This window comes from Carcharodon carcharias, chromosome 5 (genome assembly GCF_017639515.1).
Source record: "Carcharodon carcharias isolate sCarCar2 chromosome 5, sCarCar2.pri, whole genome shotgun sequence".
NCBI classification, from domain to species: Eukaryota; Metazoa; Chordata; class Chondrichthyes; order Lamniformes; family Lamnidae; genus Carcharodon; species Carcharodon carcharias.
The window spans coordinates 74455048-74476176 of record NC_054471.1 but is presented as its reverse complement, the minus strand read 5'-3'; the positions used below and the strand labels follow the sequence as shown (position 1 = coordinate 74476176).

The following is a 21129-nucleotide window of genomic DNA, read 5'->3' as shown; positions in this document are numbered from 1 at the left end:
TGAAGGAAAGATATTTACCTTGGCTGGGGTGTCAATAATGATGGATCACAGTCTCGCACTAATACTAAGGCAATCTAGGACTGAGACTTGTAGGACTCTCTCTGATTGGAGGGTCTGGAGTGGCTGCTACTCAGCAGGTGACACACTTTCAGTGAGTGGACCCCAAGGTAACTCTTTCGAGTACAAACCTATTTTCATCTGTTCCTATTCAGATGAAGTTACATTGTTTCATAGTTTTGCCATTGTGAGATTTGAACTCTTGATCTTAGGGTTACAAACCCAGTACCATAACCACTTGGCTATTTAGGCCAAGCTTGGACTCCAAGGTAACCTTGAAACTTTTTAGCCTGATAAAGATGTCATGGGATAAGGGTTTACTATGGGCTAGTGGTAATTGGGGGGCAGGAACACGATTTTCCCTGATAAATCTGCATAGAGGGATGATCTTGAGGGGGGCAGATGCTATTGTCATGCTGCTGTGGACCCATGGTTCCAGTTCCACCTGAAAGAGCTCTCTGCCAGCTCTGCCCTTGCTTTAGGAGCAGGTGTGAGGGTGATATGAGTCCATCCTTGCTGAGGTTAGATTTGATATTGCTTGCAATTTACCATGCACACGGACTTTGTGAGGGCATGAGTAAAATCTCAATTCTACTTACAAGTGCTCGAGGTCATGGGAGATCAAAGTGCTGTTGCGAGCATTTAGTGCCAGGGCTCTGTTTATAAGCACAGTTTGTCGCAGGGAAAGGATCAAACCACCAGCAGGGCAGGTGTTAAGTAGTGGAATTTAATTCAGCTATCATAAATCAAGGTACATTAGAGCACAGGATAAATGTCTGTAACCAAAAAAGAGTGGGGGTTTTCCAGCCAGAAGAAGATAGAAAACCAAAAGTGAAAGAAATATCTTGGCAGCTTACTCTGCCTGGAATCTGTTGGCCATCAGATTATCACAGGCCTGTCTGCCACATTGTACCCCTGCAATGGCTGATAAACGACATGCAGGTCCTTGTCAGCATCATCCCCTTCAATGTCGGAGGAGACTTATCGGTCCGCCATGTCTCCCTCAGCATGAGACTGTGCAGGGCACAGCAAACAACGATGACCTGGGACACCCTTTGTGGTGTATATTGAAGAGTGGTCCAAACATCTGAACCTCATCTTTAGGAGGCCTATAGTCTGCTTAATCATGGACCTGGTGGAGGCATTTGTGGCATTGTACCTCTCCTCAGAAGAACTCTGTGGACAGCAAACTGTTGTCATTAACCAGGTCTTCTGGGGGTTTCCCGTGTCCCCAAGGAACCAGCTCTGCAATCGCTGCAGTCCTTCAAAAACCTGTGACAACTGGGAGTGAGTCAGAATGTAGGTGTTGTGAGAGTTCCCTGGGAACCAAGGATAAACTTGCAGGATTTGCTCTCTCTGATAACATATGAGTTGCATATTCAAAGAGTTCAAACATTTCCTATTGATGAGTGTGACTGGCTGTTGCTAGGGAGCTCTCCAGGCCACATATGTGCAGTCAATAGCAGCTTGCACTTGCGGGAAACCAGCGATTGTTGCAAAACCCAACACTCTTGCAGCCTGGCTTTCATGATAGAAACATAGAAAACAGGTGCAGGAATAGGCCATTTGGACCTTCGAGCCTGCTTTGCCATTCAATTTGATCAGAGCTAACCCTCTATCTCAACACCATACTCCTGCTCTCTCCCCATCCTCTTTGATGTCTTTAGGGTCGAGAAATCTATCTATTTCCTTCTTAAATATCTTCAGTGACTTAGCCTCCACAACCTTCTGTGGAAAGGAATTCCATAGGTTCACCACCCTCTGACTGATAGCAGGACACTTAGAAAATATCAACAGGATTAGACAAAGCCAGCATGGATTTATGAAAGGGAAATCATGTTTGACAGACCTGCTGGAGTTTTTTGAGGACATAGCTAGTGGAATAGATAAGGGAGAAGCGGATGTGGTGTATTTGGATTTTCAGAAAGCTTTTGATAAAGTCCCACATAAGAGGCTAGTGTGCAAAAATTAAAGCACACAGGATTGGAGGTAATATATTGGCATGGATTGAGAATTGGTTGACAGAAAATCTAGTTGTAGAATCAGTCTGGGTGGAGCTAAGAAGCAACAAGGAGTAGGTAACATTAGTAGGAGTTGTCTATAGGCCTCCAAACAGTAGTGGTAAGGTAGGGGATAGCATTACACAGGAAATTAAGGATGCATGTAACAAGAGTACTACAATAATCACAGGTGACTTTAATCTACATATAAATTGGGCAAATCAAATTAGCAATAATACCATGGTGGATGAATTCCTGGAGTGTGTACAAGAATTGTTTTAGGCCAGAACATCAAGGAACCAACTAGGGAACAGGCTATCTGAGATTTGGTACTTTGCAATGAGAAGGGTTTAATTAATAATCTTGTTGAGCGGCATCCGTTAGGGAAGGGTGACGACAACATGATAGAATTCTTCATTAGGATGGAAAGTAATGTAGTCCAGCCAGAAACTAGGGTACTAAATCTAAACAAAGGAAACTATGAAGGCATGAGGGGTGAGTTGGCTACGATAGATTGGGGCACTTCATGAAACGACATGACAGTGGGTCGGCAGTGACCAATATTTAAGGAATGAATGCATGCATTGGAACAGTTATACATTCCTTTCAGGCACAAAAACAGAACAGGAAAAGCGGCCCAACCATGGCTGACACAAGAAATTAAGGATAGTATTAGATCCAAAGGGGTGTCACATAAAGTTGCTAGAAAATGTAGCAAGCATGAGGATTGGGAGCAGTTTAGAATTCAGCAAAGGAGAACCAAGAAATTGATTAAGAGGGGAAAAATAGAGTATGAGAGTAAACTTGCAAGGAACATAAAAGCAGACTTCAGTAAAAGCTTATTTAAGTATGTAAAAAGAAAAAGACCAGCGAAGACAAATGTAGGTCCCTTACTGTATGAAACAGGAGAACTTATAATAGAGAACAAGGAAATGACAGAGCAGTTAAACAGCCTCTTTAGTTCTGCCTTCAGAGAAGAAGGCAAATAATTTCCCAGAAATGCTAGGGGACTAAGGGCTTAGTAAGCAGGAGGAATTGAAGGAAATTAATATTCATAAAAATATAGTGCTGGAGAAATTAATGGGACAGAAAATTGATAAATCCCCAGGGCCTGATTTCTCTAGCTTAAACACTCCCCATAGTACCAATGAATACCGCTGCAAGAATATTGGCCCCGGTCCTGCTGGGGTGCAACCCATCCAGCTTGTACAGGTCCCATCTTCCCCAGAATCGGTCCCAATGCCTCAGGAATCTAAATCCCTCCCTCTCACACCATCTCTCCAGCCATGCATTCACCTAGTCTATTCTCCTATTCCTGATCTCGCTAGCATGTGGCACTGGGAGTAACCCTGAGATTACTACCTTTGAGGTCCTGCTTTTTCATTTATTCCCTAGCTCCCTCTAATCTGCTTTCAGGACTTCATCCCTCTTTTTACCTATGTCGTTGATACCGACATAGACCATGACCTCTGGCTGTTCACCTTCAGAATGTCCTGCAGCTGCTCAGTGACATGCTTGATCCTGGCACCAGGGAGGCACCATGCCATTTTGGTGTCAAGTCTGCAACCGCAGAAATGTCTATCTGTTCCCCTTACAATAGAACCCCTATCACTATTGTTCTCCCACTCTTTTTTTCTCCCCCTCTGTGGTGCCACGGACTTGGCTGTTTCTGCTTTCCCCTAAGAAGCTAACTCTCTCAACAGTATCCAAAATGGATAACCTGTTAGAGAGGAAGGTGGACCAGGGGACTCCTGCATGCCTAGTGCTTTTACTTTACCTGGCAGTTACCCATTCCCATTCTGCCTGTGCACTCTTTACCTGTGGTGTGATTACCTCACTGTACATGCTATCCACGAAGATCTCAGCGTTGCTGATGCTCCAAAGTGACTCCAACCACAGCTCCAGCTCCGAAACGCAGATTTCAAGTAGCTGCAGCTGGAGACATTTCCTGCACACGTGGTCGCCCTGGACACTGGAAGTGTCCCTGATTTCCCATATTGCACAGGAGTAGTATTCCATGTGGCTGAGCTGTCCTACCATGACCTACCCTTAAATTACTCCCTTTACGTTTACTTCTAGTTTAAGGAATATTAAATTTATACTAGGGATCTTATTTCTTATACTTTAAACACTACTTAATCTAACTTAAAGACCAATTTTTATTTTAAAAACTGGGCAATAGAAATATTCACCAGGTCCTACTTTGCAAGGCCGTCTCTCCTTTCATGCTGGCTCCCGGTCCCACTCTGGTCTCGGGCCTGGTTCCCCTCACTCTTTAAAGCTGCTGCTCCTCGTGCATTATTAAATGCCAAAACCAAAAGCAAAGGAGCACCTCTTTTCCTTCCCCCACTAGCTCCCTTACTCCCAGCATTTTATTCTAAGTCGCACTGAGTTGGTTGGCTTTATATGTTCCTAAGACAAAGGCTAGCTGACCCAGTCACAGAGGAACCAGTTTCAGCTGCTTCTTTAATTAACTAAGCCCAACTGCTCATCCTGTGGAGACCTTGTTAAAACCCACCTTAACTTTGGAATTTAAACTGTAAATTTCAGTTAAATGCTAACTACAAACAAAATTAGATTTTTATGAAAATTTTTTAAAAGTTTAAAGTAAAATAAATTAAGATTCCTTACTCACCATCCACCAGTATCCAGGGTCAAATTGGTGTGCTGTCCTGAACGCACTGGTATGTCACTGACTGAGAGTTGCTGCACAGGTCCCCCGTGGAAGGACCACTGGCAAAAAAGCTGAAGACCACCAGCATGGGATTGCCTCCAAGTCCTTGCGGCTGCAGGTTGTTGTGGAAAAGCTAGCATATGTTTGCAACCATATTCTGGTATATTTTAAAGTGTCTCCACTGCCTGCTATATATCCGTGGTTGTGCCAATGCTCTCCGTTGCAGTGGACCCTGGTCACCAGCATTCTGACCTTCTTGAGGCCCTGCTGCCCCCTGCTGCTCAGGCTGTTGCTCCTCTTGGCCCTGTGCCAACCTGCGACAGGCCCTCCTCCTGCTCATCTGGATGAGAGCCAGTGGAAATGCAGAGTTGCCTGGAGCCTGCATCATCTAGGCCTCAGTGGACCTGTGAACAGATTGCAGTAATAAATCTAGTGAGCATATTCTTTTCAGATTTGCTTCCATCTCAGAGCCACCGGGCCAGTGCTAAGCCCTGTCACATGGCATTCTCATCCCACCCCTTCCAGGTGAAGAACATCCTGAAGGAATAAAGATGAGTGTTCCTCCCTGACTGCACATAGAAACATTGCTTTTTGACCGGGTTGATGACAGTGATGTGCGAGAACCCACCCTCAGACACAAGTCAGCCTGCTCCCATGATCCTGAAGACTCTACTGACTACCTCGGCAGCATAGAAAGACTTACCACATGAACCTTATCAGCCATGACCATTCACCCAGGAGGATTGAGATTTGCAGTCAGGAATTTGCTGCCATCCACCAGCCGTGCCCCTTGGAGGCATCCACCTCCCTCCCTTCATCCCTGCCTCTGACAACAGCAGATGGCAAATGACACAGAATGAGCAGCAATTCCAGATGTTGTTGGGACTTCAATGTTATGAGGCCCATGAGTCAGGGACAAACTTGCTACCGTGTGGGTTTCAGCATAGAGAGGAGAACACAACTGAGCATGGTTCTCATCCAGTTTCCCCATGATTATTAAGGTGTCCCTTCAGTTGGCTAATTGTGCTCACCTTGAACTCCACCCACCCGAAAAGACCATCCTCCCACTTCAAAGTATCACAGTTTGTCTGCATTGCATAAATGAGATTCCCAAAATGTGTGTGAGATTTGAGACTCATTCCACTACCTTCTACCCTCCCGCATCACCCACCAAGATCCCCCCATTAGCCTTGACCAACCCAATATTACCATTCCTCCTCCTATGTCACCCTCGAACCTCCCTGTTACCTTTGTACCTATTACCATCACCCTCCACATGCCTTCTCTCCCCTCTGAGCCTACACCTGTTACTGTCCCCATGCTCACCCTGACCTTTCCCGTTATCCAAGCTACCTGTTTCATCTGTTTCTATGAACCCCCTGCCCCTCATGCAACCTTCAGTTACCCGACTATCATCCTGGACCTGCCAACCCTACCGCATCCCACTACCCCCTCTCACTGTGACTGTTCCCTCCACTGCCCCGTACCCTCAGTTCAACCATCTGGACCCCACCATCAACAGCACCGACCTCATCCTCTAGGACCGTCCCTCTATCACCATCCATGCCGGGAAACCCCCTCGCCTACCCAACTACAGGACCCGCTTACCCAACAAGCTAGGCCCTTCCCTCTGTCCCATGTCACTGCACTCTCGCATTCCCTTGCTGCATCCCCTTCCACCCAAGTGTGCCTTCCTTCCACAGAAAGCCTCCATCCCTTCCATCCTTCCTCTGCCTCCCATGTCCAACCTCCGCTGCACCCTTCCATCATGTCCCCCTTCCACCCTGAGCCTGCGTCCCGTGTCTAGCCTTCATTCCACCCTCCCCCTTCCACCCTTCGCATGCCTGCCCTCCATGTCCAGCGCCTGCTCCACTCTTCCATTCTAGCCCTCTTTTACCTTAGCCTGCCTCCCGTGTCAACCTTTGTTCTACCCTACCCCCACTCCATTCTTGCTGCCTCCTGTCCAGCCTCTGCTCCACCCTTCCACCGTACTCCTCTTCCACCCTTAGCCTGCACACTGTGTCAAGCCTTCACACAGCTTAGCCTACGAGCACCCGATATGAGTCAATAGGCTGAGATTTGTGAGCAGTCCACAAGAAGGCAAAAGCCGTATCTACTCAGCTCAAAATCATGAAAGAAATTCAAGCTCACCAGGTGCATGCCACTTATATACAGTCATGAATGTGAACATTCTAATTTCTGACTGGCGGGGAACTCAATTTGGAGGGAGAACTTAATTGCAGCAAGGTGGCCTTTTAATGAACATGCATGACATGCTAGTGCATACGACAGGCTTTCCGACATTGTTCATTGGGAAGCTTGATCTGCCTTTAATCCACCTTTAAAGTCCTAGAACTTAATTCTTAAAGCTCATCCCACCTCGAGAAACTGATTTTTGGCCTCCTGCCAAATTAAGTCCCTCGGTCTGCCAAGCTTCCCACAGCTGGTGGGACCGGAGGATTCTACCCACTGTGTGCAGTTGTAAGCACGCCACCATAGGAATAATATATTGGCCTTGGAGGGAGTGCAGTGTACGTTTACCAGAGTGATACCTTGGGCTGAATTTTATGTACTGCGGGTGGGCACGCACCTGACCCGATCGGGTATAAAGTTGCGCGAGAAGTTGCTGGGTGAGTGTCCCAACTTCATCAAGCACTCGCGCGATATTTTGCTCAGCGGGTGCAGGTAAAAGTCAGAACCACGCCCATGACAATTAAGGGGGAAATTAAGCCCATTAAAGGCGCAATTGTCTCCAATTTTTCATGGCCCATCCAACCCTACGGTTGGCAGACAGGTGAATCGGCCAGATGGACTTTGCATTTTTCATCAAATCCCATCCAAGGGCAGGATGAAATTTCGTTTGAAATAAAATAAAAATAAATATCTGTGGGCAGCATTTTTATCAGCTATATTTTCAGGTGATTGATTGTGATACGTGGACATTATTTTTCAGCTTTTAAAACCTTTATTTGGGCCAGAAATTTCCCCCTATTGGGGTGGTTGTGTGGGGCTGGGTGCGAACCCGATTGGCACCCCCGATCGGATCTGCGCCGCCCATCGTGACGTGCACCTGGAAATGCGGAGCACTCCCTGTGCGGGCAGAGGGGGATTCCCTGAGTGGTTCCCTGTGCTTTTTCGCGAAAGAGCACAGAGATCTCCCTTGGCACAGTGTCACATGAACTGGGACATGTTAATGAAATTTTGGAAAAAATTTTACTGATTTTTTAATCACTTCATGCAACCTCATCCCGCCCATGGATGAAGTTTCATCAAAATGCGAAGGCTGCCTGGGCTCTTCGCCTGCCTGCCAACCTTAAGGTTGGATGGGCAGCTCATTTAATTATTTTAATTACTTTTTAACAAGCCTTAATAGGCCTTTGACAGTTCGGCAGGCACGCAGCCAATTCGACTGTGCGCTCGCCGAACAGAAAATCTAAATGATGCGTGGTGATGTTGGGATGCCTGCCTGACGTCACTGCACGTCATTTTACACGTTGGCAAGCCCCACCACCCCCCCCCCCCCCCCCACCCCCCCCCCCCACCCACCGCGCTCACTGACGGGAAAATGCTGCCCTTAATGATTTTCAGGTCTGCAGCTCCCTGAGGCAGCTGTCTGCCTGCAGGGAGCTTCCTTGCAGCGCTCACCCGTGCTCATGGTGACGACATCGCCTGCCCTCTTCCCAGCCCCACCCCAGCAGCACTAAGCATTTCAGCACGCATTTCACACTGGCTGGCCATTAATTGGCCATCCAGCATGAAATCGCGGTCAGGGATCAATCGTGGGTTTCCCAGCCACTCCCGGGCCTGCCGATCAGGCACGCCCAACAAAGGTAAAATTCAGGCCCTGGACTCCAAGGGGAAAATTACAAAAAATCATTGCGGAAACTAGAGTTGTAAAACTTGGAATATCGAAGGTGATGGGGTGATTTTATTGGCATTTTCTAGATATTTATGGGAACAGCTGAGGTAGATAGAAATTATTTCTGCTGGTTGAAGGGTCTAGGACTGGGATGCATTGTCTGAAAATTAGGGCCAGACCTTTCAGGAGTGAAATTAGGAAGCACTTCTACATACAAAGGGTGGTAAAAGTTTGGACCTCTGCTTCAAATGGCAGCTGAGGATGAATCAGTTGAAAACTTCAAGAATTTTGTAGCTTTTTGTTAATTAAAGATATTAAGTGACATGGGGCAAAAGCAGATATATGGAGTTAGATTGTAAATCAACCATGATTTCACTGAAAAGTGAAACAGGCTCGAGGAGTTAAAGGATCTGCTCTTGTTCCTATATTCCAAGAAGATGCCAACGCAAATATATTTTCCTTTACTTCCCTAGGAGGAGATGGATTGCTTTTGTGTGCCCCACTAGGAATATTTGGATCTCCGTATCCTTGGTAGCCCTCCCCGACCTCGCCCACATCCCAAACGCAGAACATTCCTGAACCCCACTTCCCTGAGTGCCAGAGACCCTTTGTTTGGTAACGGTTGGTGACCTCCTGTCGCCTGAAATTAAGCTCCCACTTGGGACAGACAACTGATGAAGGTGTGTTCTGACTAGGTCTCTGCCCTCTCAATTACCTGTGTTGATTAAAAACAGGTCTTTTGCATTTTTGGGTAAGAGACATGCTGCTGTGAGATTTCCCGAAAGGCAGTGCTTGATTGTTCTATGGATTACTCATGTGATCCTCTTTTTTCTGCTCTGTTCTTTATCACATTTGCTGACAATGCTGTACAGAAGAGGTTGGCCATTCAATGCAGATAGAGGATAAATGATCTCATTCGTGCAGCCAGGGTATGGCAACCAACTCATTACTCTAAACTCACAGGGCTGTATCTTCTGGTTGGCAAGTGGGGGTGGGGCCCGCTTGCCGATGCAGGGTGACATCAGGAGTGCGTCCCCGATGTCATGGCGCATCCTTCAGACTTTCAGTTTGGTGGGTGTGCAGCCGACTCGGCTGTGTTCCAGCCGACCTGTCAACGGCCTATTAAGGGCATTAACAAAGTAGTTGAAGTCATTAATGGACCTGCTCATTCAACCTTAAGGTTGGCAGGCAGGCCGGGAACCCTGACGGGCTTCTGAAAAAGCATGAAACCTCATCCACGGGTGGGATGAGGTTTCATGAGGATTCAAAAATCTCATAATATTTTAAAATAAAGGTTATGGACATGTCCCAACTCATGTGACAGTGTCACATGAGGGAACAAGGCAGGGAAATTATTTTCTCAGCTTTATTTAAAGTTTAAAATGTGAGCCGATCTCCCCGAGGCAGCACTTTGCCTCAGGGAGATCTGTGCACTCTTCCGTGTGCATGCACAAAAGAGTGCACTCCTGGCTGAAGGAATCCCCCCACTGCCCACACAGGGAGTGCATAATGCTTCCTGGCGGAAGTCACACTGGGCGTGCCTTAATTGGCCCACCCATGTAAAATGGCGGCACGCCCCTGTTTGGAGGCACTGATCGGAAGCCCACCTGCGCCCACTCCCGCCCTTCCCCCCCAACGGGGGGAAAATGTTGCCCACACACTCAAGCCCATCACACATTCATTAGGTCTCACTCATTGTCAGCTCAAAGGACATCACCACCCGTTCTCACACACATATCCTCACATGTCCATCTGGCCTCATCTCCTCTAGACTCCCTCCTCAGCACTCACCATCTTGAAGCCACTTGTACAGATAAACATGTGCCCCCACACGCACCCTTGGATACCCTCCTTCCCCAGTTAGGCTCTCAAGCTTCTTCCCTTGTTTGAGGCCATTTCTCCCCCTTCCCCAAGCAAGACCTTGCCCTGCAGCCATTGAAAAGCCACCCACATTTGGCTGATCTGATAGGTACAGACCTACCCTTGAGCTCCCTAAAAGTGATGTGGTGCTGCCTGTGAAGCTTGGTGCTGATGACTGCGAGTGCTGACCGATGCAAAGTAGACAAACAAACATTGAAATCCAGAGTGAAGTGCAGCCTGCCAGATGCAAGTTGTTTATGTGCTGTTGTGAAACACTTTGGCGTGTTTTCCCACTAATGCAGGCAGACAATCCAGCGGGGTGGGAGGGTTAGGCCTTACAATGATATGCTGATTACAGTGAGGTTCCCGATGTCCGATGGTGAGAACATGCCGAGTGGACGATCGCAAACTGGTTTCATGCCTTCATGAAACTGATCGCTCCATATTGTCTGCTCATGCCACAGAACATGCCCGATGCCAGTGGGCATGTTGTCTTTTAGCTTCATTGACCAGTACATCGTGGTTTACCTTGACTTCTAAAAGGCACTTGACAACACTTTGCGTGAAAGTCTACTAGTTAAGATTAGTACGATTGGGATTTCAGGCAAAGTCCAGGTGACAGGAAATGCCAAGAGTGATACCTCAGGGATTGGTACTGGAACCACTACTGTTTTTAATTTACAATAACTAATGGTACCAAAGTAGGAGGAGCAGTTGAATTGGAAGAGGCAGGTCAGAAACTACAAAATGAGTCAAGCAAAATATGTAAGTGGATGGAACAATTACAGAAGAAATTTAATATGGATGTATACAAAGCACTGCATACAGGAAAAAAAAAATAGGTAATGCACATTTTCAAAGTGGTGTCAAAATAATAAAAAATGAAGTTGAAAGAAATCCTGTAGAGGTCCTGGTACACTTGTCACTCAAATGCCTAACTATGACAGAGCTGCAATCAACAAAGCAAGTAGAATGCTGAAGGCAAGGCAGAGGAGGTGACACTTAAATTGTACACTGTGCTTGTCAGACCATAATTGAGCAAGAGACACATTCAAGTGTTTGAGGCAGTTTAACAAAAAAGGACAAGGATGATTTCCAATGCTAGAGAATTGAGGTTTAACAGAAAACTGAAGAAAATTGTGTTTTTAGCCTTGAAAGTAGGTTGCTGAGGAGTGATATCATTGAGTTATTGGAGATAATAAACTGTATAGTATAGAAAAATGGCTCCAGAAAATTATTTCAAAATAAATTACAAGCATTGGACAAATTGAAACTATTTGAAAGCAAATATCAGGAATTTCTTTACACTGAGTGATTAGCACATTGAACAGACTTCTGTATGAAGTCGTAGAATTCAGAAACTGCATTTATTTAAGAAATTAGTTGGAAATTCTGGGATCCAGCATGATAGACCAGCTGAAATCAGCCAAATGACCTTCTCATCCATGATCTTATATTTATAAGCAATAGAATGGAGTCCATAAGAGTAAAAATTGTGCTTTGTGGAAGAAATGGGCTTATTAGCAAAATAGTTCAATGTTGCCCAAGGTTTTCTTATATTTTCATGTTATACCTGCAATACAGCTTTGTTAGGAACAATATTTTTGATACTTGACAACTCTTGAAATCTTGCTTGGTTTTTAATTACCTTGCTACATTAGATTTAATTTGAAAATACAAATGTCAAAGTTTCAACCTTACCTATTAATATTTTTAACCTGACAACTGTTATTTAAACTTGTATTTTACCAAATATTTCATAGATTATCCCATGGGATGAATTTTACAGACCCTGCCTGCACATTTGAAAGCGCAGGGCTTGTAAAATAAAATGGGTGGCCTGCCCGCCACCTTCCCGCCCAACCCAACCCGTTTCCCGTGTTACAGTGGCAGGTAAGGCGTCAGGCAGCCCACCTACCCTTGGGTCTATTGAGACCCGTAAACGGCCAATTAATGGCCATGCATGGACCTTATTCCGCCTCGGCTGCTCTAGTACGTGCGGCAGGGGAAGGCGGAAACAAGGTTGGCAACCGGTCAGCTTTCATTGCACGGGCTGCTGTCAGACAGGAAGGGGGATACTTCTTTGGGGGTGGGGGTGTCCCCTGTGCCATCGGTGCCATTCCCCCTCAAGATTACACCCCCTTTTAAGCATTCCCCCTGGCCTATAAAACACAGCCCCCAGCTCCCCCACCACCACCTTCCACTGGTGTCTGCTAGGCAGGCCCGTCCAAAATCCCTGGACTTACCAAAGTCCAGGATCCATTAATCTTCTTCAGGGACTGCTGGTAGTCCCAGCAGTGACCACTACTTGACTCAGGCGCTGCTGAGACTACAGAGCTGTTGGCTAATCAGGTAATGCAGCCGGGTTTCAGGTGGGCAGGCTGACCACAGACATTTTGGTCGGGCTGAGGGGTGGGTGGACGGTGCCATGTGTCTGTTTGTGTGTTTGTACATCAGTGTGTGTGTGTGTGTAAACTTTAATAGCGATACATTTATTTTTGTCCTCTTCAGAAACTGTCTGCCCTACAAGAATACCTGTGGCATCGCGAGATGAAAAAGGCTTTGATATCCTTGTTGGCTTAAATATTAGGAAAAAAGCCAGTAAAGTTGAAGGCTCTTACCGTGGCAAAAAAGCTTATAGGGTTACATCGCAGAGTGATTTAACAGATAAAACAAGGTATTTGTTTTCAGGATCTACTTACTAGAAGATCTGTTCCTTTTATCTTTTTATTGGAGCATTGCTTATGATTTTTGTGGAGTATTCTGTAATTCATAAATCAAGGACTTTCATTGCAGGGATATTTTTCCTGATGGCCTTCCTCCTTCCTATGTCTTTGTATCCACATTACGATTCAAGAGACCTGTAACTAAGGAAAAATGGGATTTGTGGAGAATTCTAGCTCTAGATGGCACAGTTCAAACAGCAGTTACGTTGAATGGTGAAGACAATACAGTAATTTTTTATACAACACACATGATGAATGATACACAGTCTGTGACCTTCACTTCTCCTCTTATAAAGGTAGAAAATATCTTAAATGCTGTTTATCTTATTTTGTTTGCTAGCCTCTTCAGTAGAGACATACTTATGCAACATTTTCTCTGAGTGTATAGAACTATCATTTATTTTCATTAGCAATTCCATCTGTAGGCTTATTTTTTAAAAATTTTGCCATTGTCTTGTAATTTAGGAATTACAGAAAACAAGTAGAGCCCTTTTTGTTTATGGATTTCAATTTGAAATTACAAAGTTCTATTAGAAAAACAAACTTACCAGTACATCACATGATGACTGGATTTCTACCTTCCTCTTGTTTCCAATGTTTTGCCATTTTCCAGGATAGTTCCCACAACCTCAATTCTTCTTCAAATTTTACTGGGTTTGGCTCCATGAACCATATACAGCACAGCAGGAGACCATTCAACCTATTTTGTCTGTGTTGATGTTTCAGTGGATGGAATTTTGTCAGCCCTTTGGTTGCAGACTGGGAGCTAGAAAGGCTGGAAAAATGGTGTGGGGGAAGGGTTGCCTGACGTCCTCCCACCGTCATATGATTTTGCTACCAGTAAGAAAGGTGGCAGAAGCTCTATTCCAAGCTTCATCATGGTAAATGGTTACCAGGATGGCAGAAGAAATGTTTCAGGGACATCATCAAAGCCTCCCTGAAAAATGCAACATATGATGGGAATCTCTTGCTCGGGCCCGCTCAAACTGGAGAAGAAGCATTCGCAGGGGTCCAACCATTTTGAACGTCTCCGACAGGCCCGGATGGAGGCTAAGTGCAAATAGCGAAAGAAGCATATCAAAATCGGAGCATCCCACCCACCCCCTTCATCAAACAGTAACTGCCCCACCTGTGGCAGTGTGTGCAGAATCAGCATTAGACTTTTTAGTCACCTCAGGACCCAAACCACGGAGTGAAGGAAACTTATCCTCGGTCCTGGGGGACTGCCTAAGAACAAGTCAGATTGGCTGCCTGCCTGGAGCTCAATTGAGTCACTTAAATGGACTTAAAGGCTATTTGCCACCTCCATAGGCATTTTGCCCTCATTGGGGGTTCTGCAGCTTGGGTGAGACCACCCAGTGACATATGGTGGCCTTCCAGTGGGTTCTACTTGGGGGCCCTCTTTTTTGGACACTCCATGGCCCATGGACGAGTCCCCTGGCATGAATACCCCCCCAGCAGCAAAGATGCACTGACGCTTGAACACTCCAATGATTGCCAGGGCCTGCCTGCCTGACCCTGACATTTACAGACGCTATTTACTTTCCCTTGAGGGCAACAGCCATGGAGGTGCCCTTTTCATTCAGCTGTAGCCTTAGCATAGCCATTGCTAGCAGTGGCACTGATTAGGCTGCTGAGCTGCTATCCACTGATTGGAAAGCAGCCATAATAGTTGCCTGGAATTTCCACTGCCTGCCATTTTCCCTTGGTCAGAAAATGTGGCAGGTCACAACCTGACATGCACTTAAAGTACATCAGGTTCACAATATAAATCCCTGCATCAAATTCAAATTTCCCTTCTCATGATATTTTCTACAAGGCTGTTGGGTTTCTGAAGGCTGTGGGAATCCCTCCAGGTAACTTTGTTCGTGAACCTTGGGGGAAGCCTGCTGTGGAAAAGGGAACCTTTAAAAGCCTCTTTAAGCTGTCTTTTGAATTGTGAACTCAGAATCCCTTGCGGAGAGTATTTTAGAATTTGAAACTCAGCCAAACATTCATAATAACATAATAATAACCCTTAGGGAAATTTGAACAAAAACCTCTATTGATACTGCACAACCAGATGCTAGTGTTTTTTCTAACCTGCCAATCAAAGTGGTCCAGGAGAGGTTTTATGTTAACTCAATGACAGCTACAACCTGTTGTTTTTAGGTTTAAAGAGCAGGAGATATTAAAAAACTTCAGATCTTGAGTTATACAAACCTTATCCATTCTTTAAGCGTATTTGCGTCTACTCCATTAATTTATGACTCTCATATTGTGGGTTAAGACCCTTGCAAAATACAAAATGGGGTTCTGTTAACTCAGCATTAAGTTCACATGGCCCTGCTGAGTTTGGTTTCCCTCCTGTGTGAATCACACCCTCTTCCCCTGCCAAAATTGGATCTCTTGGAAATGGGGGCGGCACTTCCACATTTTTCAAGTGTTGCAGAGTCTTCTTGCTTCCTTGGAAATCCAGCCCTCTTTGTTACATCTACTGTCTACATTATTGTATATCTGGATATTGCATAGTGAAAATAAACTCCTGATTGCTAGGGACAGCTCTGGGGAGTTTAATGATACTAAGGCGGGCCCAAAGTTTATAATAATCACCTTGTGCCTGGTTTAAAATTTTAGAATGTCATAACTTATTTACTGTTTTGCTCCAAGTATAACCTGAATGTCACAACACCATTCAAAGACTCAGGCCGGAATTTTCTGTCCCTCTTGGCGTCGGGTGTCATGGCTGGCGTGAGTGGACAATGTAGTGAGCAGCCAAAAATCAGTTTTATGCCGTTGTGAAATCAGTTTGCGATCATCTGCTCTGCCCGTCAGTGTTTCCCACCGCTACACATCAGGAAAGTCATTTTAATACATTTGCATCTAACATAAGCCCTGCTCGCTGGAATCATTCCCCCCCCCCCACCCACCCCGCCCCCACACTGGATCATGGCAGGTACAATGGCAGGGCGGGCAAATTGGAGGTTGCCTGTCACCTAGGCAGCGTGTTTCCTGTGGCTGCATAATTAATAAGGTGGGATTGGGATGATACAGCGCAAAAAGCCGCCATTGTGGCCGGTGGGTAAAACGTTCTTTTTCCCACCCGCTACCGCACCTAGTGCATATCTGGGACGGTTCCGTCCTCAGTATTGCGGCCGGTGGGTAAAACGTTCTTTTTCCCACCCGCTACCGCACCTAGTGCATATCTGGGACGGTTCCGTCCTCAGTATTTTGAAGAGACTTTGAAGAAAGTTCTGACTTGCATTAGAATGCATAGAAATGCCTCAAGCCAGTCACAATAGTCAACTGTTGCAGCAGATTTAAAACACAACAGCTTTATGTCTGAGGATTCTTCCCAGTGGAAAGTATAAGGTTAAATTTTGGGTCAGCTTCTGACTTCCCAAAGCCTGTCCCACCGGGTACAAAGCACGAGTCAGGAGTGTGATGGAATACTTCCCCAGGTGAATGTAACTGCAATAACAATCAAAAAGCTTGACACCATCTAAGACAAAGCAGCCCACTTGATCAGAATGCCATCCACCCCTTAAACATTCACTCTCCCCACCACCAGTGCATTGTTGCAGCAGTGTGTACCATCTTCAAGATGCGGCTTCTTTGACAGCACTTTCCAAACCCATGACCTCTTCCACCTAGAAGGATAAGGACTGCAGCTGCTTAGGAATACCAGCATCTGCATATTCCCCTCCAAGTTACACACCATCCTGACTTGGAATTATATCACTGTTCTTTCATTGTCAGCGGATTAAACTCTGGGGTCTGGGAATTCTTCTGTATAGGAGCCACAACATAAATCATACTCATTTTCAGGGTGGGCTGAAGAAGTGCCCATCCTATAGTGGCAACCACATCCAGATGTTGGACTTATAATGGAATGACATCACCCATTTTAGACTCTGGAACATTTGGTTTTCCATTCACATTTTAATCTGTGCACCACTGTTCAAAAGGTACAATGTGCAGGATCTGTTAATCGTTAAAGGGACACTGCTAACTCAGTTTGTTTACAGAGACTTTTTCCATATGTTAGGACATACTGCAGACTATTGTTAAAAAAGGTCAATTTAATTTCAACCATAGGGGCATAGGTAGAGTAGGCTGGCTGCAGAGTGATGAGGCTACCTCCGTGATTCATTATACTTTTTTGTAGGATGATCAGCACTGCAGCAAAGCACCCCACTGAAGCAGGACTAAAGACAAGTCTAAGAATTGAACAAGTCATCAGGATACTGAAGGAAGACTCCAGGATCAGTGCGCAGAATTTTCTGAGCCTGCTAACGGCGGGCGTGATAGGTGGCGTGCACGGAAAATATGGTGCGGCCTGCTTCATGGTGGCGTGAAGGCAGGTCGTGATCGTCCGCTCAGCCTGCCAACGACAAGCCACGTTTCCTGTCATCGGTCGGCGGGGAGCTAATTGTAATAAATTAGCATATAATTAAAAGGCCATCCCGCCAGGCTTTTGGAACTCCGCCGGGTGATGTCCAGGTTTGCAGAAAAGCACACCAATGTGTTTCACAACAGCACGCAGGCAACATGCACTTGGTGGCCTTCATTTTGGGGGAACTGAGTTGAGTGAGCACCAGCATTCTCCACAGCTCGCCCGTTGTTTACAGACCTCAGGGGCGCTGTGGGTGGTGGCTGGCCTCGAAGGCGGCTGCTGAGGGTGGGGGTTTTGGTGTCTGGGGGCAAGCGCTGACCAGCCTCAGAGGTGACTGCTAAGGTGGGGGTCAAATGCTGCCTTGGAGCTGCATCCCCCACACAGGCAATCGAGGCGGAGGGGGCTGGGGAAGCGAGGGGAGTGGCCACACATTAAGAACACCTGCATAAACTGACCATGCCTCTGTAACTAAAACAGATGAGACACAGCCACAGTGATATGTTTGGGGTCAGGCTGGTAGCCTGCCCGCCAATGCAAGCAACACAGTGGCACTAAAGGGCAACCAAGTGCTCCATACCTTACCCGCCCTGGCACAGACTTTGAGTCCGCCACCAACTTATTGGACTACAGAGCAGTTGGACTGCACACATTGTACAATCTCCTCGCCAATGTTGGCCATGTAGCAGTCACTGCTGGAGGTGCTTACAGCTCCTTGTGATCTCAGCATCCTGGTTTGGACCAGTGTCCCCCATGTCTCAGGTTGACAGGGTAGCCATGCAGCGCACTCATTTCTGGCCATCCGAGGGGTGACCAGCACTTTGCAGGAAGCATTAAGAGCCGGCCACACGGCCAGGAAAGGTACTAGGTACAGCCAAGATAACCACGTCTCTCTCTCTTTCATGCTGCAGGAGGACCACATCAGAACCATGGACCACAATGATGGTCCAGCCTCACACTCCCTGAAAACATTATTGATGCCTGCACCTCAATGGTGCTGGTCATTGTTGCCAGAATGTAGTGGGCAGGCACCACAGAGTTCTCTCATACTCTGTGTGCTCTCAGCACCTTTAAGGTGGGGCTGACCCCATCATACCAGCGTCTGCAACCAGTGATGCTGTGCACCAGCTCCTGAAGGGCCGAGATGCTGAAGGTGGACACAGCATCAGATGCATCTAAAGTTTCATGGCGGAGTCTCTGAGATGGCCCTGATCATGGAGCACAAGCGAGCTGCCTTCAGCCAGACAAGAGTCAGACATTCTCAGAGCCTATGTGAAGATCTTTGGAGTGTCCTCACTGCATGTTGTCATCATCATCCTCCTGCGATCGAGCGACTATTCAGGCCTCAACTGCATCTCCATGACAGGAAGGCCTACAGAGACTGTAAAGACGGAGGAGAGAGAAACTGAGGCACTTGACCACGCAAAGGCAGCAGCAGCAACCTCATAAAGAAGGAGCGGCAGTGGCTCCCGCACACACTACCCAGCAGTGACACCTAGCCGTGGCTGTTCAGCGCCTAGCGACATCCAGGGTCTATAGACACCGCCTGTGCTATTCCTGCAGATGACCGAGAACCAGTGTCGCCAACGACTGTGCGTGTCGAGGGACCTGGTGGTTCACACTTGCCATTTACTGCAGGACTTGGCACCAAGAGGACGTGGAGGGCATCCACGGCCAGTGGCTATAAAAGTGACAGTGGTGTTCAATTTCTATGCCAGTGACTCCTTTCAGGGCTCCACAGGTGACCTCTGAGGGATTTCACAATCTGTCACCCACAAATGCATCCATGAGGTCACAGATGCCATCTTCTCCATGGCACACAACTTTTTGCATTTCGCCTGGGACCAGGACGGCCAGGATGCAAGTATCATTGGATTCACCCTGATCTCAGGATTCCCACAGGTGCAGGATGCAATTGACTGCACTCATGTGGCACTCAGGTCTTCATCGTTACACTCAGTGGACTTCATCAACTGCAAGGGCTTCCAATCACTAAATGTGCAGCTGGTATGTGACCACCAGAAACGCATCCTGCAAGTATGCACACAGTTTCCAGGGAGTGTGCACGATGCCTACATCCTGGGTCGCTCGCAGACCCCTGTCATATTCCAGGGTCCAAGAGGCTGCAGTGTTGGATCCTTGAAGACAAGGGCTACCCACAGAGGCCGTGGCTGATGACGCCCGTGTGGCGGCCTCAGACAGCAGCAGAGCAACGCTATAATGAGACTCGTGCACCAGTTCGCAGCTTGGTAGAGCAGACCATCGATCTGCCGAAGATGTGGTTCCAGAGCCTGGTCCGGTCTGGTGGAGCCCTGCAGTACAGTCCACAGAGGGTGTCATGCATCCTCGCCGTCTCTCGTTGAGCTGCACATCTCCTCTGATGAGGTGGACGCCGGCAGTGATGAGGGTGAGGGGGTCCTCAGTGGTGACGATGTCGGGGCTGAGGCTCTCGTACTGGCTAAATGAGGCAGGCGCACTTGAGAGGCCCTTATAGCTGCCAGAATTGTGGAGGATGATGACGACATGTTGTGAGGTGTCCCTATAGATCCTCACATTGCAGTTGTGAATGTTTGACTCCTGTCTGGCTTATCATAACATCAGTGCACCCTGGGAGATTGTTCCTGTCATGGAGATGCAGTGGAGGCCCGAATAGTCGCTCGATCGCAGGAGGATGATGATGACAACGTGCAGTGAGGACACTCCATAGATCTTCACATAGGCTCTGAGAATGTCTGACTCCTGTCTGGCTGAAGGCAGCTCGCTTGTGCTCCATGATCAGGGCCATCTCAGAGACTCCGCCATGAAACTTTAGATGCATCTGATGCTGCGTCCACCTTCAGCATCTCGGCCCTTCAGGAGCTGGTGCACAGCATCACTGGTTGCAGATGCTGGTGTGATGGGTTCAGCCCCACCTTAAAGGTGCTGAGAGCACACAACAATGACTAGCACCGTCGAGGTGCAGGCATCAGTAATGTTTTCAGGGAGTGTGAGGCTGGACCATCTTTGTGGTCTGAAGGCTGCACAGAGCACAGGGAAGAGGTCCTGGACTGAGACACCTGCCTTTTACCTCGTGCAGAAAGGTTTCACATCTGAGAGACAAGAACATTGCACATCAGAACAAGGAACCACAGGCAGAGTGACATTCTTAGGAATTTATTGACAATAGTGAACAGTATGTAGAAGTGGTCAACACCCATGCCCAGGCTGTGCAACTGCTTTTACCTAACTTTCCTAAGCCTGCCACTACATCTTGGTGCTCCCCAGACATCCACATCAGAGGTGGAGGCAGCCTGCTGACTGTGACACCCTCACTGTGATGACTTTGGCAGGCGTCCTCTGGAGGGCCAAGACTTGGAGAGCCCCGGCCTGCTTTCGGGATCCTGCTTTGTGGCATTGGCACCCTCCTCGGCCTGTGAAGCTGGATCTGTGGAGGTCACAGGAAGATAGGATTCAACTGGGCCGATCACTCCCAGATGCACCTGGGCAGATGGTCCTGGAGCGTGCACCTGCTGATTCTCTCCGGCTTACCCCACATGGATTTCAACTGAAGTTCTTTGACTTACCCCACGTGGATTTCAACT

The 21129-nt window shown here is 47.1% G+C and overlaps 1 protein-coding gene across 2 annotated transcripts in view; it reads left to right on the top strand.

The window, feature by feature from the left end:
* The window catches only part of LOC121278460 (collagen alpha-1(XXI) chain-like), a 468271-nt gene that overhangs the window by 62092 nt on the left and 385050 nt on the right, over nt 1–21129 (top strand). For both annotated transcript variants that reach the window (XM_041188910.1, XM_041188909.1), the window contains exons 4-5: nt 12962–13127; nt 13247–13472. In XM_041188910.1, coding sequence (XP_041044844.1) covers nt 12962–13127; nt 13247–13472 — 392 coding nt within the window. The remainder of the gene's footprint in view (nt 1–12961; nt 13128–13246; nt 13473–21129) is intronic.